The 23,845-nt window shown below is 40.8% G+C and overlaps 1 protein-coding gene across 1 annotated transcript in view; it reads left to right on the forward strand.

Annotated features, from left to right (window-relative positions):
* The first annotated feature begins 981 nt into the window (after window positions 1-981).
* The window catches only part of RAPGEF2 (Rap guanine nucleotide exchange factor 2), a 257,528-nt gene continuing 234,664 nt past the window's right edge, over window positions 982-23,845 (forward strand). The window contains 1 exon segment of the mRNA XM_047799425.1: window positions 982-1,183. Within this exon segment, the coding sequence (XP_047655381.1) occupies window positions 1,115-1,183 (69 nt within the window). The 5' untranslated portion in view covers window positions 982-1,114.

The following is a 23,845-nucleotide window of genomic DNA, read 5'->3' on the forward strand; positions in this document are numbered from 1 at the left end:
CGCTCGGGAGTGAGGGCGCGGCCGCCTGGCCAGAGTCAGGGTGCGGAGGGCGGGACCCGGCGCCGCGGGCGCCCCGCCCCCGCCGACGCGGCGCACTCAGACTGGCCGCCGGTCCGTCACTCACGCTTCACCATGGTTGCAGCACAAAGCGACCGGCCCCGGAGGCCGCTTCCTCCCTGAGGAGCGGCTGGGCTGCCGTGAAGGCGCAGGAGGAGGAAGAGGTGGGGAAGAGGAGGGGAGTCGCCGCTTCCCAAACACTCTCCGGGGGGCTCTGCGCGACGCCTGCCGCTGGGAGTCCGGACCCGGCTGCCCGTGGCCCCTTCCCTCCTGCGCCCGCGCAGACCGGGAACAAAGTTGCCGAGAGAAAGCGGCCGAGGGCGCAGCCCGGCGGTGCTCTCTGGCCGCTCCGCGCGCGCCGATGGGGGGAGGCGGCGACGGCGGAGCGCACGGCGGCGGCGGCGGCTGGGGCGGCGGCAGCGGCGGCAGGGCGGCCCGAAGGGATGCAGCAGCAGCAGCAGCAACAGCAGCAGTCGGGGGGCACGGCCGAGCGCAGTAGACAGAGCCCCGGCGCGGCGGGGACGGCGGCCGAGGCCATCCCGCTTCGCAGAGCCCGGACCTGAGACGGCCCTCGGACGGCGGCCGCAGCGCCCCGGTGCCCGAGTGCTTCTAGCAGACCCGAGGCAGCGGCGCGAGCCCCCGAGAGAAGCCCGGGGGAAGGAGGCCCGGGCGCCCGTAGCCTCCCCTTTCACCGCCGCTCTAACTCCCTAAAAATAACTCAGGCCCGGCGGGGCGGGGAGGAGCCGCCAGAGTCCCCGAGAGGAGCCGGGGAGGCGTGTCGAGCCAGGGCCGGGAGGGAGCCTTGCCGGCCGCGCGGCACAGAGGAAGCAGAAGGCTCCCGGCCGCCCGGCGCCGCAGGGACCCTCGGGCCTCGCGCGCCCCCCGCCCCGCCGCGCGCCCCGGACTCGGCCGCCCCGCCGCCGCCGCCGCCGCCGCCGCGGTTTGGCTGGTTGGCCGGAGGCGGGCGGGCGGAGCGCGCAGGGCGGAGGCGGCGGCGCTGGGCCGGGAGGAGGCGGCCGAGGGCGCGGAGCGGCCCTGCTCCCGGCCGCGGGGGGAGATGGCGTCCTACGTGGATAACAGCTTCCGCCAGGCGGTGATGAAAAACCCCGCGGAGAGGACCCCTCAGGTGAGCCCTGCGCCGGCTGCATCCTCCCTGCCCCCACCGCCGCGTCGCGGCTAGGTTGGCGCACCCGCGCCCAGGATCAGGACCCCAACTTGCAGCGGTATCCGGTCTTCATCTTACCCTGGCTATTCTGGCTGTATTTGCCCCCATTCTCGAGTCTTTCCTCTTCTCGCCGCCCTCCCCGTAACTGACCTGTCCCAGCGTTTGTCCCGCAGGGCAGGGCGGTCTCTCCCGAGTGTGCCCTCTTCACAGCCGCGCACGGGCCTGTGAGTCTCTTGGAGTTGGGGTGGGAGTCCCCTCCCCTCGGCCGGCCACTCTGCCACCTTGGCCGCAGGCTCCCTTCCTCCCGGGAATGTGGTCCTTTCTACCTTAAGAGTTGTTGGGTGTTTACCTAGGTAGTGAGGAAACTTGTAGGGCTCTGCAAAAGACAGGTCCGTGGTGGCCTTCTCAGGTAAAACGTTGAAATGTTTGTGTGTTTACTATTTTGCTTTTTTTGCCAAAGGGATGCTACTTTAAAAGGAGGGGGGGAGAGTTGAATAGCTGGGTTTGTGCTTTTAGTTTCAATTGCGGACAGAGCTGCAGAGCAGGCATATTCAAATACCACCCCCCACCCCGCCCCCGGGAAGGGCGCCCTGCGGATTCTTTCGGTGTTGCACAACCTTGTCAAAATTAGATAAGTTTGTTAACCTTTATACATTCGTGTACCTTCAGGCTTATTTTTCTCTGGCTTGAAATGGAAGAATTGATGATGGTGTTGGATTTTGTCGTCTCAAGTTGGACTAGAGAGGAGGACATTTTTTAAAAAATGTGGTTGTTTGATTTTTCTGCTTTTAGTTGTTGACTGGATAATGACGCATGTTCCTAAGCTTTGGGATGGTGACTACAGGGGATCCTGCTGCCAACCGTCTTAAGACAAATAAGCCCTCCTGATCCTTGGGACCATCAGACACTGAGCATCTAAGGCACGGAAGAGTTGCTTCTCTTGTTAGGTGTTGGATGCCATCTGTTCAAATCCAAATGCTCTTCTTCTCTTCCATTGATTGTGCTTATTTAGTGTGGGGAGAAGAGAATAACGTAGAATCTTCCGCTGGCTGCCTTTGGACAAGGCCCAGGAATGACACCTGGTACCGTTTTTTGATGTTTCATTTTTTTTTTTCTGATGGAGTGGTCTCATCTGGGGATTGTAGATAAATTGCACATATTTACCCAATGTGTGGAAGCTGGGTGATCATTTTACAAGAAAATTCATTTCGGTGTCCCCAGAAAGTTCATATTTTAAAGGGTTATTTTTATTCTAAACAAAGAATGTCCTGCTTTGATCTTGTGACACTGCCTGTCCTGTGCCTTCCTCACCTGCTGTTTTACACTTGTCAATCTTCTGCATCTGAAATGCATGTTCCCAGTCACAGTGTGTTGGAAAAGCACATTTCAGTGAAATATTTTGGTGCCTTTCAGTGTTAGGGGCGCCAAGTGAAATTGCACATGCTGAGAATATTAGAACCTAACAAGGCCAGTCAGAAAATGTCAGAGGCCTTTGGTGGAAATTGGGGGGAGGGGGGTATCTTAGATTGGTTGGTTAGAATAGTAATGACTGGAAACCTAGTGTCAGGTGGGTGGGAGGGGGAGGGTCACTAAACAAGACCAGAAGAGACAAAACCTCCACTGTGACGGCATCTGGATTGTGCCAAAGAAATGAACTGTTAAACTTTCCTGTTTCCGTGCCAGTTGTGGAGAATAGATTGCAAACCGACCAGCATAGAACTTGGCCTGAGTCAGAAGTGGGCCAGTTACTAACACCACAATGGGACAGCTTCACCAACAGTCTGAAAGCCCCACACTTCCCACCAAACCTTCATAGAAAAGTAAACCTAGAGAAACCTACCAACATTGTGAACATTTCTAAGTGTCTGCCCTGTTAACTTTGATGCTCATTTGGTTATTACTAGTGCAAACCCCCATGTTTATTTAGTATTGCTTTTAAAGAGAAAGTAGTGAAAATGTAAATGTTTTCCATCTTTACCTGGCTGGTCAAAAATAATCTTGTAAAAGTTATTACTCAAAAGTATAAAAAAAAAATGTTTTGGTAGCAGGTGCCTTTTCTGTTGAGTGCTTTGTGAATGCAAAGGCTGGAAGTTTTTCTTTTCTTTTCTTTTTTTTTTGTCTTTTTGCTATTTCTTTGGCCGCTCCCTCGGCATATGGAGGTTCCTAGGCTGGGGGTCGAATCGGAGCTGTAGCCACTGGCCTACACCAGAGCCACAGCAATGCGGGATCCGAGCCACGTCTGCAACCTGCACCAGAGCTCAGGGCAACGCCGGATCGTTAACCCACTGAGCAAGGCCAGGGACCGAACCCGCAACCTCATGGTTCCTAGTCAGATTCGTTAACCACTGCGCCACGACGGGAACTCCTGGAAGTTTTTCTGTAGTGTCTTATGAGTGCTTGAGCATTAGAATTTTATAATGTAAAAAGCAAAGTTCTTAAATAAACTTGATATGACCAGAAGGGTATGAGTTAGGAAAGTTTTGCTGTCATGCTTCCTTCTGTTGCTCAGGATAGATTTGGTTAAGGAATTTGTATGGTTCTCATGACAGGGAAAAGAAAAGTGTTTTGAAAGACAAGAATAGAGGGAAATAGGTAAATTTTTTTTGTTGAATTTATCATTTTTTTTTAATGCTAGTTTCTCTGTCAGACTATGAAGACATAGTTTTGTACTAGGTCAATCAGATGCCTAGAAATAATCATGGTGTCACTAGTGTAACCTAAGAAGTTAGTGTGAAGGGAATCTGGGGCTAGGGAGCACCTCAGTGTAAACAGAGGGGCTTTGAAAATTATTATAAAATTAGGAAGCTTTCATTGCCCCCTCAGGAAAATGGAAACTCATTTTGCCATTTATTTAGATACATCACTGGAGGGGGAGATGGTAGGGGGAAATAACTACAACAACAAAAAAATGTCGCCCGAATTAATAACCACATTTCACAATTCAGATTTTTCACCTGAGAGTCTGAGAGGAGGGAAGAAGTATTGTGTGTGTCTGGAAAGTGGCTAAGGTCTTGTCAATGGAGCACTATATTCTTGGTAACAAACCTCCTTGAAAAGAAGGAACTTTAAGCATTCTATTGATATTTTTCAGTGCAGCTCTGTTGAAAAACAGGACTCTTAAGTAATTGCTTTATTAAACTATTTGGGTTTATGTCTTTAACCACTTAAATAGGAAGCTTGGTCACCTAAGCAATTAGTGAAGTAAAAGACAAATAAATTACAAACAGCTCCCCCTCTCCCAAGGCTTGAAACAATAAAATGTTTTTGCTAAACCATTTTATTAACTTACTGTGTTCAGCCCTTTCACATTGCTTATGTAGAATGTTTAAATGCCATTATTTGGTTTCTCAGGTGAAACATCTATTGCAGAATTGTTTCTTCTACTTTCAAGCTCTAAGAGGTTGTATTTTTAGGTGGTTATAAAAGTTACTTTTTAAAACAGTTTGTGTAAAGCAGCTCCCACCTCATCTCTTCCTGGTTAATAATACTTTGTTCTTTGCTAATGAAAAAAATTTTCTTTTCTTTGTTATTTCACTTTTTGATTTAGTTGCTAATTTATGAATTTGTCTTTGGAGAGCTCCTAACAGTACAAGACTGAATTCTTTGCAGTTACTGAGTAGAATATGTCTTGAGTCTTAATGAGAGGGCTGAAAAAGTACCTTTAGCCCAGAGAACTTTAAATTATGAGAATCTGCACAAAAGTCTATCTCTGGTGAATATTTAACTTTCAAATCTAGTGGAAGAATTGTGTCTATTACAGTTAAATTTTCCATTTCTTTTTATCTTCGTTTATGAGCAGTCTCATATTTTCATCTGAAAACTTATACTTTAATTATATTTTGGCTCATTATGGGGCTCTAGTAATAAATATTTGTTTCTTAAGTACTTTTTCGTAAAATACAACTAAATGATCTGGGTGCAATTTTGAAAAGTATGTCTCGCAAAGTAATGCCTGTTTGGCCATAAGCATCCAGCTTTTATAAGTATGATATTTGAATTTGTAGGTTAAAAAAAATACACATTTCTTACTGAAAAACTAATTTTAGACTAATTAGCAAGTGGCTTTGAACAAGTGAGGACTTAAATTTATGTAAAAATTATTCACATTCTTTTGCAATATTGGTGGAAACTTAGTCGCCTTCAAATAACCTTTTAAACATTTAGTAATTAACAGTTCCATAATTAGCTTTGCATAGCTTGGCTGAGGTTCAAAATGAATGTTTCCAACTGCAGCGCTGTGTGGAGCCTGGATTAACACAGTCCTTCCCAGATCCTGGGTTTTTACAGAACACTAAACACACACACACACACACACACCCACCCACCCACCCACCCCAAAACCAAAAATTAAAAAAAAAGAACTTCCTGGTTGTGAACTTGTTGCAGTTTTTTTCCCCTCTCCAGAAAGGACAAAAATACAAACAAAAGCAGCTATAGTCTCCTGTCATTATCATTTTATTTACTGTGTTTTACCACTTACTAAGGGAGGGATACAGTATTACTCCTACGCCCTATTCTTGAAATCAGAAATTTCTTTGCTTCATCAGAAAACTCACTATGCTTCTTTAAAAAAAAAAAAAAATTCCATTGGCCTGAAAAAAACTTTACCCATGTGGATTTTGGGGAAAGTTAAATGATCACAAAAAGGTCTACCTTTGGGGATATTTGAAATTCTATCCACATAAATAAGTAATATTACATAAAGTAATAGTGGCATGTGTCTCTGACATGATTTAGCTATTTGAAATCAAGATACAGTAACCTTTTCAAAACACAGAAACACTATACCCTTTTTTTTTTTTTTCCTTTTTAGGTTTGCACCTGTAGCATATGGAAGTTCCCAGTCTGAGGTTCGAATTGGAGCTGCAGCTACAGACCTATGGCATGGCCACAGCAACACTGGATCCAAGCCTCTTCTATGACCTGTGCCACAGCTGGCAGCAACACTGGATCTGTAACCTACTGAGCAAGGCCAGGGATCGAACTTGCATCCTCAAGGATACTCGTCAGGTTCTTAACCCAAGAGCCACAATAGGAACTCTGTACCTTCTTGACTCATTAGAAAACTTATTTTTTATTTTTTTATTTTTTTATTTTCCCACTGTACAGCAAGGGGGTCAGGTTATCCTTACATGTATACATTACAATTACATTTTTCCCCCAGCCTTTCTTCTGTTGCAACATGAGTATCTAGACAAAGTTCTCAATGCTATTCAGCAGGATCTCCTTGTAAATCTATTCTAAGTTGTGTCTGATAAGCCCAAGCTCCCAATCCCTCCCACTCCCTCCCCTAGAAAACTTATTTTTTTAAGCTTTGTTACTTATTTTGCAAGTTTTATAGGTGATGAAAAGGAATTGTAATTGCCTCAACAAACTTTGATCTCGAAGTTCCCGTCATGGCACAGTGGAAACAAATCCGACTAGGAACCATGAGGTTGTGAGTTTGATTCCTGGCCTTGCTCAGTGAGTTAAGGATCTGGTGTTGCAGTGAGCTGTGATGTAGTTTGTAGACGTGGCTCAGATCCTGAGTTGCTGAGGCTGTGGCGTAGGCTGGCAGCTGTAGCTCCGATTTGACCCCTATCCTGGGAACCTCCATATGCCGCAAGTACAGCCCTAAAAAGCAAACAACCACAACCACAACAACAACAAAAACTTTGATCTAGACTAGTGTAAAGAGTTAGGGAAGTGTGGACACTGGTGATAGTTCCTTAATATCTATATTTTTATGGTAGGTGACCTCATTTTTTGTAAGTGTCCCATTTGTTAAATGTGGATGATGGCTCCTTGAGGTTGTTTTGTGGATTAAGAAAGTACGTTTTCTATTGAGGGCAATGCCTAATATTAGTTCTTGTTGTATCACATTTTAGTGAAATAGCTAGTATTTACCAGGCCTGGGGACTCCCAGATAACAAGACATCTCCCCCGCAAGGAACTCACCAATCTATTGCATTATAAGTAGAATGTGATGCATTGGTGCTGTAACAGCTGTCCTGTGCCAGCTCTGAGGAGGCCGGAGACCTCATGATGCATGTGTACTAAGCCTTAGGGGCTTAGAAATTCATCCTCCAGTGGACTGGGGGATATGAAAGATTCTCCAGACTAGCCCACAGTCATCTCAGTAGCATGCATGGTTTAGGAAAATACGTGTGGACCTTTGTTCAGTGCACTTGGAGACATAGGATTGAGCGGTAGACAGCAAGTGACTGCATGTAGTGTAGAAGCTTGTGGTTTGAGAGAGAGGAGACAGGAGTCCTGTTAAAGGCAGAGGTCTGCTCTCCAGACTTGAGATGGTTGAGAGCCCAAGCAACACAATCGAAATGGGCTAGAAATATTGCAGGAGTCCAGTCTTCTGGACAGGCTGTCTCTGTGCATGTTTCCATCAGCTACTTATTGTATCATACATCCTATGCACACATTTATGCCAGTACCTCTTTATCATGGCAGATGGCAATGATGGACATTTCTTAGTTCATAGGGGAAAAAAATCCAAGTTGTTGAATAGAATTTTCTTGGTTTTTAAGATTTTTAGAAAATTTTTTTTCCTCTAAATTTTGATGTCTTTAAATTTTTTTTATTAAAGTAGTCGATACAGTGTTGTGCCAGTTTCTGCTGTACAGCAAAGTGACCCACATGTACATTTATATACATCTATAGACAGCACTCTTCTGCTGTCCAGGAAAGTGACCCATGCATACATCTATATACGTTATTTTCCATCATAGTCTATCCCAAGAGATTGGGTGTAGTTCTCTGTGCTGTGCAGTAGGACTCCATTACTTATCCATTCTTTTTTTTTTTTTTTTTTGGTCTTTTTGCCTTTTCTGGGGCTGCTCCCGTGGCATATGGAAGTTCCCAGGCTAGGGATCTAATTGGAGCTGTAGCCGCTGGCCTATGCCAGAGCCACAGCAATGAGGGATCCGAGCCTTGTCTGCGACCTACACCACAGCTCATGGCAATGCCAGATCCTTAACCCACTGAGCAAGGGCAGGGATCGAACCTGCAACCTCATGGTTCCTAGTCAGATTCATTAACCACTGCGCCATGACAGGAACTCCTGCTTATCCATTCTAAATGTGATATAAACTTTGATGTCTTCTACATGTCCATGCTGGAATCTAATATGAAATACCTAATTTATCATATTATTGAGCTTAGTATATTAGTATTAATCTGTAATGGTAATGTGATTACAACCATTGCATCCTCTGGAGGAGGTGAGGAACATGTGATTTGAAACTCTCTATTGACTTGGGATGGCACAAGGTAACGATTGTAGGCATCTGTGAGGGCAGTTTCTTGTCCCCTACACCATTTTCTGTTTAGATAGATTAATACTGAAATTGGGAAGGGGCAGCAATTTGTAGTAATTGGTCTTCTGTACCTTTATCAGAGCTCGAATATATGTAGTTACTAAATATGCTTAATGGTTATAATGTCAGCCTTTGTGGAGAGAAAAACAAACTGATGATTACATTATTTTGACTGTTAGGATTTTTATCTTTTCAGAAAAAAAAAAAAAAAAAAAACCACCTCTGGTCTCACATTGTTAATTAACCACTATTTACTGAACTGTGATGAAGGATGTGTTTCTTGCCGTGTTGGGGTGTTTTCTTCTTCAGTCATTTGGGATGGTGGTGGAGGGTTAGTGTTTGTAGAGCTGGGGGTTTAGTCCGAGTTGGTTTTACGTTCTCTTGGCACCACCATTTCTGTGCTTTTACCTCTGTTAAGCAATAAAAAGTACTTTGGAGGAGTTGGTGTTAGTGGCTTGAACAGGAACCTTGTTTTGTCATTGGAACTAAAACCATCTTCCCTCCTGCTACATTTCTCACTGCTGTGTCCTATATGTTGAAAATAATTGGTGGTGGAGGCTTAGAATTTCTCAAATATGGGGATTCCTGTTATGGCTCAGTGGGTTAAGAATCTGACATAGTGTCCATGAGGATATGGATTTGATCTCTGGCCTCTCTCAGTGGGTTAAGGATCCACTGTTGCTGCAGGCTGCAGCATAGGTTCACAGATGCAGCTCAGTTCCACTGTTGCCATGACTGTGGTATAGGCTGGCATCTGCAGTTCTGATTTCGACCCCTAGCCTGGGAACTTCCATATGCTGCAGGTGTGGCTGTGAAAAGAAAAGATTTTTTTTTTTTCAAATATTCATTATGAGCTAAATGAATTGAAATCAAGAGTTACATTTTGACTGTTAACTGCTAGTAGTTCAGTTGACAAACCAACACTTATTGGTCCTTGGCACTTTTCTGTTCTTCCCTAACTCATGGTACTTATTCCCACTCACATAAAGGCTAATCAGAAAGAAGACACCCTGAAGAAGAATTAGCCATCAGCTGGTTATTCTGGGGAGACCCGATAGTGACAATCAGTGGATCTCCAGGGTTGGGGCATGATGGTGATTATCTTATCTCTCCTGAGTATTCAAGCCAGTGTTGAAACTCATTATCACTATTTTTTGTTGTTGTTTGAGATAATTGTAGATTCTCAAGCAGTTGTAAGAAATAATGCTGAGGTCCTCTGTACCTTTTATCCAGTTTTTCTCATTATAATCTCTTACACAACTGTAATGTGATATCACAGCCAGGGTACTGACATTGATGAAATCTAGATGCAGAAGAATTCTGTCACAACAAGGATCCTCCTCATTGGCCTTTTTTATAGACACAGTCACTCCCCAGTCTTGCCTCTGGCAAGGACTCATCTGCTCTCTTCTCCATCGCTATCATTTTTTCACTTCAAGAATGTTATGTAAATAGAATCATAGAGTATTTGACTTTTTGGATTGACTTTTTTTTCACTCAGCATAATTAAGACATTATCAATTTTGACTAATATGAATTTCTAGTGGTTTGGGCTGTGTTCTTGAAATGCCAAAAATATTTGGGGAGGGGGTGGTGTAAGGGAAGGTGGATTTAAATACTGAGAAAATTTAGCTTCGAAATATGAAATTTAAATTTTTTGAAAATTTAAATATGAGAAAATTCAATAATATGTATAAAATAAAGATCAAAGGCCATTAGGTCTTGGATGAACAAGAGTTGGGAGAGTACACCACATTTGGGATATTTCAAGATATATAGTTCTTTTCCATAAAAACAATTTTTTTTTATCGTAATGTAAGTGGTAAAGTTAGTCTTACCATGTGTGATCCCTCATTCAGAGAAATTACTTGCTCTTCCCCAACTGAAGTGGCATTTACAATTCAGAAGGAAGTCTAATGAATGCACTCATAAAGGAGTCCTAGTGGAACAATTTGAAGAACAAAATAAAAAGAGATTATAACCTCTGGGGAAAAAATATCCATGAACTAATGCCAATATATGTCAATTATCAAATAAATAGATGGAGGAGAAGAGACAGCTCTTTGTTACAGTAGAACTCCAATAAAGAATGTGGAAGGTATGATGGAGATGGAAAATCACCAGTAGGCAAACCTCACAATAATAGCTGTTGCAAGCAAGCCAAAATTAGTGGGGCAGAGTATGATGAGAAATGTATGTATATATCAGATATAAGAACACTTGCAGAGTCTCAGAGTGGCTCCCCCACATGATTAATTACAAAGAGGAAATCTATACTTTTATAGTGAAGAAAACTAGCAGACACCAAGTTAAGCAGGTGATCAAAGTTATATCACAAGACATATCAACATCATGATGCACCAAGAAGGGCATAGCTGAGATAGTGTTCTTTTTTTTAATTTTTTATTACTCAATGAATTTTATTACATTTACATTTGTACAACGATCATCATAAATTTTATAGAATTTCCATCTCAAACTCCAATGCATCCCCCCACCCCCTAACCTGTCTCATTTGGAAACCATAAGTTTTTCAAAGTCTGTGGATCAGTATCTGTTCTGTAAAGGAGTTCATTGTGACCTTTTTTGAGATACCACATGTAAGTTGTAGCATATGGTGTTGATGGCTTGATGTCTGTCTTCACTTAGCATGATAATTTCTAGGTCCATCCATGTTGCTGTAAAAGCCATTCTTTTTTTCTTTTTAATGGCTGAGTAATATTCCATTGTGTAAATGTACCACATCTTCTTTATCCACTCCTCTGTGGATGGACATTTAGGTTGTTTCCATGTCTTGGCTATTGTATAGAGTGCTGCAATGAACATTGGAGTACATGTGTCTTTTTTTTCTTTCTTTCTTTTTTTTTTGTCTTTTTGCCTTTTCTAGGGCTGCTCCTGTGGCATATGGAGGTTCCCAGACCAGGGGTCTAATTGGAGCTGTAGCTGCCGGCCTACACCAGATCCACAGCAACTCAGGATCCAAGCCACGTTTGCGACCTACACCACAGCTCACGGCAATGCTGGATCCCTAACCCACTGAGCGAGGCCAAGGATGGAACCCACAACCTCATGGTTCCTAGTCAGATTCGTTAACCACTGAGCCACTATGAGAACTCCCATGTATCTTTTTGAGTCATGGTTTTCTCTGCATAAGTGCCCAGGTGTGGGATTGCTGGATCAAAATGGTAATTCTGTTTTTAGTTTGCTGAGGAATCTCCATACTGTTTTCCACAGTGGTTGCACCAATTTACAATCCCACCAACAGTGTACTAGGCTTCCTTTTTCTCCACACACTCTCCAGCACTTATTGTTTGTAGACTTTTTTTTTTTTTTTCCGTCTTTTCTAGGGCCGCTCCCTCGGCATATGGAGGTTCCCAGGCTAGGTGTTGAATCATAGCTGTAGCCACTGGCCTACACCAGAGCCACAGCAATGCAGGATCCAAGCCACATCTGCAACCTACCCCACAGCTCACGGCAACACCAGATCCTTAACCTACTGAGCAAGGGCAGGGATGGAACCCGCAACCTCATGGTTCCTAGTCAGATTCGTTAACCACTGTGCCACGATGGGAACTCCCTGTTTGTAGACTTTGATGATGACCATTCTGGCTGGTGTAAGGTGGTACCTTGATTTGCATTTCTCTAATAGTGATGTTGAACATCTTTTCATGTGTTTTTTGGCTGTCTGTATGTCTTCTTTGGAGAATTGTCTGTTTAGATCCTCTGCCCATTTTTTGATGGGGTTATTTGTTTTTTTGGTATTGAGCTGCAGAGGGTGTTTATAAATTTTGGAGATTAATCTCTTTGTCAGTCACTTCATTTGCAAATATTTTCTCCCATTCTATGGGTTGTCTTTTCGTTTTGTTTAGGGTTTCCTTTGCTGTGCAGAAACTTTTAAATTTAATTAATCCCTGTTTGTTTATTTTTGTTTTTACTGTCATTGCTCTAGGAGCTGGATCTGAGAACCTGAGAATATTGATGTGGTTTATGTCAGAGTATTTGGCCTGTGTTTTTCTCTAAGAGTTTTATAGTATCAGGTCTTATATTTAGGTCTCTAATCCACTTTGGGTTTATTTTTGTGTGTGGTGTTAGGGAGTATTCTAATTTCATCTTTTTTTTGGTTTGCTTTTGTGGTTTTTTTTTTTGTCTTTTTAGGGCTGCGCTCACAGCATATGGAGGTTCCCAGGCTAGGGGTCCAATTGGAGCTGTAGCCACAGCAACGAGGGATCCGAGCCACGTCTGCAACCTACATCACAGCTCACAGCAATGCTGGATCCTTAATCCACTGAGTAAGGCCAGGGATCGAACCCACAACCTCATGGTTCCTAGTTGGATTCGTTAACCACTGAGCCACAAGGGGAACTCCTCTAATTTCATTCTTTTACATGTGGCTGTCTGTTTTCCCAGCACCACTTATTGAAGGGGCTGCCTTTTCTACATTGTATATTCTTGCCTCTTTCGTCATAGATTAGTTGACTGTAGGTGCTTGGGTTAAATTCTGGGCTTTCTATCCTGTTCCACTGATCTGTAGTTCTGCCTTTGTGTGAGTACCATACTGTAGCTTTGTAGTATTGTCTGAAGTCAGGGAACCTGACTCCTCCAGCTCCATTTTTCTTTTTCAGGATGTCTTTAGTTATTCTGGGTCTTTTGTGCTTCCAAACTTTAAAATATTTTGTTCTAAGCAAAATCCAAACAAAAACAAAAGCAAAAAATGAGTTCCCATCATGGCGCAGTGGAAATGAATCTGACTAGAAACTATGAGGTTGCAGGTTTGATCCCTGGCCTTGCTCAGTGGGTTAAGGATCCAGTGTTGCAGTGAGCTGTGGTGTAGTTTGCAGATGCGGCTTGGATCCTGCATTGCTGTGGCTGTGGTGTAGGCTGGCAGCTGCAGCTCCAGTTCAACCCCTAGCCTGGGAACCTCCATGTGCTGTGGGTGTGGTCCTAAAAAGCAAAAAAAAAAAAAAAAATTTGTTCTAGTTCTGTGAACAATGTCCCTGGCAATTTGATAGGGATTGCATTGAATCTGTAGATTGTCTTAGGTAGTATAGTCATTTTGATAATTTTGATTCTTCCAATCCAAGAGCATGGTTTGTCTTTCTACCTGTTTGTGTCATCTTTGATTTCTTTCATCAGCATCTTATAGGTTTCAGAGTACAGGTCTTTTGTCTCTTTAGGTAGGTTTATTCCTAAGTATTTTATTCTTTTTGATGTGATGGTAAGTGGGATTGTTTCCTTAATTTCTCTTTATGATCTTTCATTGTTAGTATATAGAAATGCAGTCAATTTCTGTGTATTAATTTTGTATTCTGAGACTTTGCCAAATTCATTGATGAGCTCTAACAGTTTTCTGATAGCTTGAGGTAGTGTTGTTACTAAAAAAATCCTTCATTTTAAGTGTCAGAAAATAGTAGACAAACTCAGGTTTTAGAACCTTCTACAAAATGGCCAGTGCTGAAGAGTGTTCAAGTTATGAGAGGAGGATATGCTAAAGGACAGTCATAGATTGGAAGAGACTGAGGGCACAGGATAACCAATGAGATGTGGCATTCTGGGCTAGGTCCTGGACCAGAAAATAGACATAAGGACAACTGATGAAATTTGAGTAGATAATTTTACTGTTGTTATTTTAGATGATGAATGATGGGAGGCTGGAGGAAGGATCTAAAGGATTTCTGAACTACTTAAAAAAAAACACTCCTTTAGCTTAAAGTTATTTCAAAATCAAAAGTGGAAAAAAAAAAAAAACAACAACAACCTATAGCTTTTGGGGTTTTATTGTGACTCTGATAAGAGGCCACCAAATTATGATATTTTAAAAAAGTAATCCTTTTTTTCTGATTAATGACTTTTTTTTTTTTTTTTTGCTTTTTAGGGCAACACTCAAGGCATATGGAAGTTCCCATGCTAAGGTCTAATTGGAGCTGCAGCTGCTGGCCTACTTCATAGCTGCAGCAATGTCAGATCCGAGCCGCATCTGTGACCTTCACCATAGCTCATGGCAACGCTGGATCCTTAACCCACTGAGTGAGGTCAGGGATAGAACACCTCATCCTCATGGATCCTAGTTGGGTTTGTTAACCACTGAGCCATGAAGAGAACTCCCTGATTAATGATTTAATTTTAATGAAGAGCTCAGTATCTTTTAGCTATGTTTTGTATGCATTGGCCCATACGTGGTTGAAGCAACGTATTAAGAGGAAATTTTAAAGACACACACAAGCTTATAAATAGATGGACAAGAAGAGCTAAAATAATAATCTTTAACTATTTATTCATCTTTATTCCTGCCTGAATTTTGTAGGTATTCACAAGATGCAGTATATTTTACCAGTTTCATGATCCTGTATATGAGTAAATTAGAATACTAATTTATTTAGTACAGGAAAAAATGTGAAAGAGATAAAATATTCCATGCACACGAGGCATCATAGAACAGAAGTCATGGTACTGGTTTAAGGAAGTCAGCCTGGGTGAAATCAAGTTTGTAGGTTCTCCTTTTTCTTTCTTGTAAACCTAAAAACTCTTTAAATTGTTGCTTTGGTAGGAGTGAGGGGGTGGAGGGGAGGGAAGGGAATGGCAGGGGAGTGTTGAAGAAGGCTGGTCAGAGGCACTATTACAGCTGTAGATGATAATACCTTTTAAGCTGTGTGTGCACAGTACTTTCATCCCAACTTTTTCTATTAGGATCCGAAAAAAAAAAAAAAAAAGCAATTTCTTTTAAAATTAGTTCAAGGTGAAAATATCTCTACAAATCTTTTTTCCATTTATATATGGAAAATTGAAATACAAAACCATGTGTATACACACACACACTCATAATATATAAGTGCCTTTGTATTTTAGTTGTAAAGCCAATACCTTGCCCTTCTACATTAACCACCTACGTTTTTTTGTGTGTGTGGTAAATACTGATGAATGCATCCTGTTTTTGTATACTGTATACTTTTTCCTGTAACCTAAATTGGTGCTAGAAGATTGGATTAGAAAACATAAGCCTTGGAGTTCCTGTAGTGGCTCAGCAATGATGAACCTGACTAGGATCCATGAGGACGAGGGTTCAATCCCTGGCTGCGCCCAGTGGGTTAAAGGATCTGGCGTTGCCGGGAGCTGTGGTGTAGGTCACAGACGAGGCTTGGATCCTGTGTGGCTATGGCTGTGGAGAAGGCCGGTGGCGACAGCTCCAATTCGACCTCATGCCATGGGTGAGGCCCTGCAAAAACAAACAAAATCCCACCGGAAAACAAAAACCATAGGCCCTGGAGTTCCCATGGTGGCTCAGCGGTAATGAACCCATGTCCATGAGGATGCGGGTTTGATCCCTGGCCTTGCTCTGTGGGTTAAGGGTCCGGAGTTGCTGTGGCTGTAGTGTAGGCTGGCAGCTACAGCTCCAATTTGACCCCTACCCTGAGAACTTCCATATGCCTTGGGTGTGGCCCTAAAAAAACAAAAACAAATAACAAATAAAACATAGGCCCTAGCATTTGAGACAACTACAAATAAAATATAAGCTGGAAGGTATATTCTATTTTCAGTTAGAAAGAGAAACCATTTGTTTTCTATACTTTTTTATCTGATGTTTTCAGTAATAAATGACATTTGAGGGCACAAGTGAAAAAGAAAAGAGCTGGCCAGGTTTTGAAGTAACCAGAATCTTATAAAATAAAAAAAATGTGAAAATGTGTAGGTGTTGACTAAACCTATTTAACATCTATCCAATTGTTCTGTATATAAGTAACTATTTGAATTATTCAAGGCAGTAAGTTTCTGATTTCTTCCCTAAGTTACGTTATGCAGTCTTGTAAATTCCATTTTTATGCTAATTTATTTTAATTTTAAATTATAGTTGATTTACAATGTTCTGTCAATTTCTGCTGTATAGCAGTGACCCAGTTATTTTTACACACACACACACACACACACACACACACACACACACACACACATTCTTCTTTTTACATTATCCTCCATCATGTTCCTCAAATTTGTTAGAAAATTCTTGGTCAAATTGTTAGAAATATTTGGCTATTAAGTTATTTAGTTATCATAGTAACTGCTTGATCAAATTTATACATTTCCAAACAACTAGAGCTGAGTTTTAGAAACTCATGAGTTAAAAAATTGAAATACAGTAGCATTTCAAAATGCCAAGAATGGAGGTGAAGAAGAATTTGCCTGCATTTCAGTGTTTTCTGATCTTCACTTGTGTTGGGTCCCCTTACTTTTGTAGAGTGGGAATAAACTGAGCAGTAGATGCTGTCGGCACTGCCCTGCTCCTTCAAGTTGGGAAACCATAAGCATCTTTTAGAGGGAAACAATGTGTGCAGAGACCCACAAGTTCATTATTCCCAAATATGAATCTCCAAACCTAATGTTATCTGAGACTTAAGCTGGAATGGGTGAGAATTCCTATCTTGATTCCATTTTCTCTGGTGTGGTTTAAATCTACATCAATTAGAGGAAACTCTGTGGGAGGTAACATGGTAAAATTTCACTAAAAGTTCCCATTTTATACATTATGGGATGGCTGTTTTCCTTCACAGTTACACATTGCTGTCTTTGATTGTATTCACCGAATAGTTGAGTTTATTTAGTGTATTTCCTTCACCTAACCTGGGGGTTATGAGCCTGCACTTTGGTGTCCAGACCACAAACTGTTTTGTGATCCTAGGCTGATAACTTTAGTGAGTCTCAGGCTTTCGGATTTCATGGACTGTTAAAATTTTATAAAACTCTAGAGTACTGATATTGATTCATCATCTACTTATTTTGCCAAGTAAGCATGTTAAAATGAATGTAAACTTGCTTTCCACTATTCTCATTTCATAAAAGAAAGGACATTGTAATGTCATAAAAATGGAAAGGTCATAATCTCAGAATAGATAAATTTAGCTTTGTTTTACCATATTCTGTTTTTGTCAAGGACTGTTAAAATTTTACCATGGAAGAATATGGCAATATTACCAACTTTATATGGTTGTGAAGATTAAATATGTTCATGTATATTAAACACTCTGGCTAGAGTGTTTACTATTGGTTATTACTAATCTTATTTTCAGTGGTCGATATTCATTTTTCCCTTAGGTAATTTTTCATTGTTTGAGTATCTTATGATTAATTTACCAAAGTGATTTATAAGTCTATTTGATAGACTTGATTCATAGCTTAGATTATGTTAGGATTGCATTAGTCCGCAGGTTACCAGAAACTGCACACATAGAGGCTTAACCACAGACTTATTTTTCTCACACAATAAGAAATCTTCAGTGAGGCAGTCCAGGGTTGATGTACATGCTCAAGGATGTCATTAAGAAAACTAGCTCATTCTACTTAGCAATTTTAGCTTTCAAAGTCCCAAGATGAGAGCTACACCACCAAGCAAGAGAGAAGGCAAGAGGTTGAAAAGACTTGGTAAGAGTTTGTCTTTTATTTTGAAGGAGAGCCGCCTTCAATTACTTTTCAGTGGCCAGTGCTAACTCACATGGCTACTCCTTAATAGCAAAGGAGGCTGGAGATTGGAGTATCTTGCTTTTTGGCTTCTATAGTACAGATAGGCAGGAAAGGAGGAGATGAAGGTGAATGAGTGCAATGAGCTGATAGCATTTGTCCAACTTACTTTGCATAGGAAACGGATGATTGTAATGAGTTTATGTGGCGATTCTCAGGAGACCTGTTTGAGAGTCTTACTGTTATTATAGAGCTATATGACTAGCTGTGGAATCGTATATGAATATTCAGCTTCTTGGTTCACTTACCAGGTGTATGATTGTTAATTTCCTGAAGCACAGTCTTATTTGAAAATAGAGGTAAAATATCAGTGAGTGAGCATTATATATAAATATAAATAAAACACTGAATGTAACTTTTAAATATAATTATTTATACATGGTAACTATTGATTTAAGTATTGACAAAATAAAACAAATTTATATTTTCTAATTTCTTTTTGGTTCCCTTTTACTCTATTTTAAAACTTTTATTTCATTTCTTATTTGCTCCAGTTTTGTGTTCTGGCATTTCTATGTGCAGTAAAATTTTCACATTTTTCTGGGACTTTCAAGTTTTCAATTTGTCATTCCTCTCAATAGCCGAATCATCACTTTTGACAAATAAATATCTTTTGTATGCAAAATATTTGTGAAAGATAGCTGTTTACAGTTTTCTGTAATTTGTTGAATTCATACTTATAAATGTAGTCTTTAAGAAAAGTGGTTTCATACTGAATGTTATGCAAGACTAGCTTTGATATTAAAACTTTAAGTATGCACTGTGGCCTGCATGTTGTGTTTGGTTATGGGCTTTTTATGGTAGCATTCAAGATTTATGTCAATAGGCTACTCTTATGTTTAGTGGGGTCAGTTAGTTGTTATTAGAAGCTAATGATTAGAAATGTTATTGGAAAGAGTCAAGGGTACTTGGCATCTTAAAATAATCTATTTTTTTGTGAGTTATTTGTTTGGGGGAGCTAGAGGTAGTATATGCCTGATTTTGGACTCTAAGTTGGGACTCTGATTTCACTTAAAATGGATTAATTGCATGTGTCTGTCAGCCTCACTAGAGAGTTTACTCAGCTGAAACTACTCTTTCAGCCTCAGAACTTGGCACACCCATAGCACAGAATTGGAGCTAATAAATATTGTTTAAGGACTTTGCCTTTGTGTGTGTGTGTGTGTTTTTTTTTTTTTTTCTCCTGCGAATTTGAGATATAGGGCAAAAGTAAGTATGTACTTCTATATTAATAGCAAATTGGATAAAAGCTGAAAGGAGCAGTGATTTTTGGTCCAATTTCTGTAACACAAAAGTCCTCCTTTATAGAAACATGTACCTTTGTGGAACAAAACCATCTTTCTTGAGTATCAGGCAGTTGCCTCCCTGGTAAGTTTAATAGCTTTGGTGCTGGTGTTTTGAACTGTTATTTAGATGATATTTCAGTGTCCTTTAACAGAGTGTATAAATTCTTCCTCAGAGCTCTTAGAATCCCTTTGCTCTACTATGCAGTATGTATATTTTTTTTAAATTACTTTGAGATTTTGAGTATCACCAGGGACAGTAGTTTAAATTCATGACAGACTTATTACATTATTCAAATGAATTCTAGTATTTAGAACTAATTTGCTGATTAACTGTTACTTAGAGATCCTAGCCTTGACCATTTTAGTAGGTATGTCCACATCTTAATAATAAAATGGTTTACATGCAAATATATTAACTTCATAAGGGATGGTTTCAGAACGAGATTAAATATGCTCCACTGAAACTTATTTATTATATATAAAACTTTAGAAAAAAGGAAGCTGTAATCAAAGTTTCCTGGTAAAATTTTTACAGATTTGTAGAAAAAGACCTCTTTTTTTTTTTTTTTTTTTTTTTTTGCTATTTCTCTGGGCCGCTTCTGTGGCATATGGAGGTTCCCAGGCTAGGGGTCGAATCGGAGCTGTAGCCGCCGGTCTACGCCAGAGCCACAGCAACGCGCGATACAAGCCGTGTCTGCAACCTACACCACAGCTCACGGCAACGCCGGATCGTTAACCCACTAAGCAAGGGCAGGGACCGAACCCGCAACCTCATGGTTCCTAGTCGGATTCGTTAACCACTGCACCACGACGGGAACTCCAAGACCTCTTAATTAAATACGCATATAGAGTAGAATTTAACTTCATTGTTTTCTACTTTTCAACTGTATTTTTTTGGGCAAAGCTATGATATAATTTTATTTCATAAAACTTATGCAGCCCTTTTAATGAACTCCCTGACCCTTCCCTCCTGTATAACATTGCAATTTTGACTGGTCAATTCATATCTTCTTAAAGTTAAAATGCCCCCCCTTTTTTGATTAAAAAAATTTTGTTATGGTTGATTTATAGTGTTCTCTCATTTTCTGCTATATGGCCAAGTGACCCAGTCATACATATATATACATTCTTTTTCTCACATCCTCCATCATGTTCCATCACAAGTGACTAGATCTAGTTCCCTGTGCTATACAGCAGGATCTCATTGCTTATCCACTCCAAATGCAATAGTTTGTATCTACTAACCCCCAAACTCCCAGTCCACCCCACTCCCTGCCCCTCTCCCTTGGCAACCACAAGTCTAGAGACTCTCATACTAAGTAAAGTAAGTCAGAAAGAGACAAATACTCTATGATATCACTTATATCTGGAATCTAATATACAGCACAGATGAACTGTCTACAGAAAGGAAACCAACTCATGGACATGGAGATCAACTGTACTTTATAATTTTTAATTTTGTCATGTAATGCTTTCTTTGTGGAAGGAGACAATATGATTGCAGGAACATCTGAAAGGTCCATAATCCTTGGAATGCTTCCCTTACCTGATGATGCCTAAGTGACACTGAGGTCAATATGGGTTCTTGGTGTTGAGTGGAAACTTACACATCAGCAGACCAGTGGTTTTTTTCTCCTTGTCCTACTGACCTTCTTAGGGGCCTTTGGGGGGTCCTGGAAATCTAGCCTAACCTCCACCTTTAATTTTTATTAGAGGAGATTTAGGAGTTCCCGTCGTGGCGCAGTGGTTAACGAATCCGACTAGGAACCATGAGGTTGCGGGTTCGGTCCCTGCCCTTGCTCAGTGGGTTAACGATCCGGCATTGCCGTGAGCTGTGGTGTAGGTTGCAGATGCGGCTCGGATCCTGCGTTGCTGTGGCTCTGGTGTAGGCTGGTGGCCACAGCTCCGATTAGACCCCTAGCCTGGGAACCTCCATATGCTGTGGGAGCGGCCCAAGAAATAGCAAAAAAGACAAAAAAAAAAGGAGGAGATTTACCAGTAAAAAATATTGAAAATCTCTGGTCTAGTTTGAACTCCTGAGGAGTGGAAATAAATACCAAGAGTAGTTGGTGAATTTCCCTATGTCTCACCCAGGGACAGAACCAGCCAGCTGCTGAAAATGTAATCCCCTAGATCAGGGGTGAACAAACTAAAGCCCTTGGGCCAGGTTCAACACATAGCTTGTTTTTGTATATAAAGTTTTATTGGGACACAGCCAAGCTCATTCTTTGCATGTTGTTCATGGCTGCTTACCTGTTATATAGGCTAAGACCTGCTAAGCCTAAAGCATTTACTGTCTAGCTCTATACAGAAAGTTTGTGCTTTGCATTAGACTCTCATTTCTTTGAACTTTCAACTGACTCCAGGGCTCAAGGATTTAATCAGTCTTTTAGAATTGCAAGTTTCTAATCATTTTACTGAGGAGGTATCTTTACACGAGGAGGAATGCAATGGAGGGGATTCCCCCCAGTCCAGTTGCACTGCTGTTTAAACACAGCAAAAACAAAGCTATTTTGTCAGTTTCATTAATGTTCTTTCTTCCTTGGTGTAGCCAAAAGAGGACTAGGACTTAAAGTATCTCCTGGTGCTCTTTACAATCATACTCTGAAAGGAGAAAAGAAATTTCATTCCACAATAGCATTACCAGCATAAATGTTCATAAAAATTCTTAAAGGCGCTGGATATAATATCTATTACTTTTGTTGTTCATCTGTTAATGTTCATCCAGTATGGTTTCTCTTTTCTTCTTCTTCTTTTTTTTTAATGGCCACACCTGTGACATAAAGATGTTCGCAGGCCAGGTGTCAAATCAGAGCAGCAAATGAGGCCTAAACCACAGCCACAGCAACACTGGATCCTTAACCCATTGAGCGAGGCCAGGGATCAAACCCACATCCTCACAGAGACAGCGTGGACTCCTTAAACTACTGAGCAGCAACTTGAACTCCTGGTTTTTATGCGTCACACAATTTGCTCCTAGGAAAGACATATTTTTGTATAGGTTGTTGTCATCAGTTTTCTAGCCTGACTTTATTAAAACTGCATGTGGTGTTTGTCTAGGTTTTCGAGAAATTGAGAGGTGAGAAGTTTTAAGAAAATCCTCTTTCCGAATTAGGTTTTCATTATTAAAACAAAAACAAAACTGAGTTACTTCAGCCTATCAGATATATCAGGCCCCGGCCCCTGGCATATGCTGGGTGCTCTGCCTCATTTAATCAGCTTTGTCTTGTACTCAGAGATACCCTAGTTTTCATTTAGTTTGCAATCAAGAATGATTTTACTGTTACTTTATCTTTTAAAAAATGATTATACACATATTATCCAAATGTTTCAATTGGGTTCAGAGATAAAACTGTTTACTTTTTTAAAGTTGTTTTCCTTTCTTTATCTTGCATCCAAACAGAAACTTACATGAGTTGATAATCTTTCCTCTTCTAGTGTGCTGTGGAGAAGTCAGTAGCTGTTATACTTCTTGGCAATCACAAAAATAATTAGTTAACAGATTTTAACTTGTACATCTATGGTAACCAATTACATCAAGGTGTGTAAAGAAAAGAGACTATATCCAATGAGACTTTAAGGGTTAGAAGTGCAGTTACTTAGTTGAGAAGATTTGCTTTCCTCATAGATTAGAGAGGCTGACTACTCCAGGATTGCAACAGTGTCTTGCCAGTGTTCAGTGAAACTTTGTAGAAAATGCTAGTGAAAATCTCATTACAATGTATATAGTTAGAACCCCTCACTCCCAAAGAGAAATATTCCTTCTGTTTAACTCTCCTTCCATACTTATCCTTAGAGGATAATAAATTTTCATACTTTCAGATGTCACCTCAGTTATCTATGAAAACAGTTAATGTAGTCTTCTGTAAAGGATAGAAAACTATTTAATTTAAAAGTTAAAGCATATTGTTCAGTATTTTGAACATTTCTATTTGTGTGTGGGTTTTTTTTTTTTTTTTTTTTAGAGGGGAGTAGATGTTAAACATAGTATCAGCTTTTAGGAAAACAGTACTTACCTTCAAAATGGTCAGTAAAAATACAAAAAATAGCATGAGGGAAAAAGCAAAGAAGTTAGCATCTCCCAACCTCTTTGAAAGTCTGGTGTAAAGCAAGCCACACTTCTCTTCAAGCTGGGTGAAAAATTTTAGGAGAAGTAAGATCTCACCCATAACTGAAAATCTGCCCTTTTGACTCTCTTAAGTTTTCTTTATATGTGAAAGATGTTAAATGACTTTTATTGTAAGATGTCATTTACTCTCTCTTGACTGAGGCTTTAAAAAAGTGGCTAATCGCTCTAACATCTCTTTCAGAAAACTATGAGTTAAAGTTTTCTCCTTAATTTATTAGATAAACACTCCTCGTGCTGATTGTGAAAGTGAGTGCATTAAAAATATGCTTAACTGATGCTTATCCTTCTCCTCTGCTTTTAGGCTAGGTCCTAATTTACAGCTCCCTTCATTTTTACTTTTCTCAGTTGATTATATGATCACAAGTACAAGAAAAGAAATGCTGCAGCGGACCTG

The sequence above is a fragment of the Phacochoerus africanus genome, chromosome 10, assembly GCF_016906955.1.
Source record: "Phacochoerus africanus isolate WHEZ1 chromosome 10, ROS_Pafr_v1, whole genome shotgun sequence".
Classification (NCBI taxonomy): Eukaryota; Metazoa; Chordata; class Mammalia; order Artiodactyla; family Suidae; genus Phacochoerus; species Phacochoerus africanus.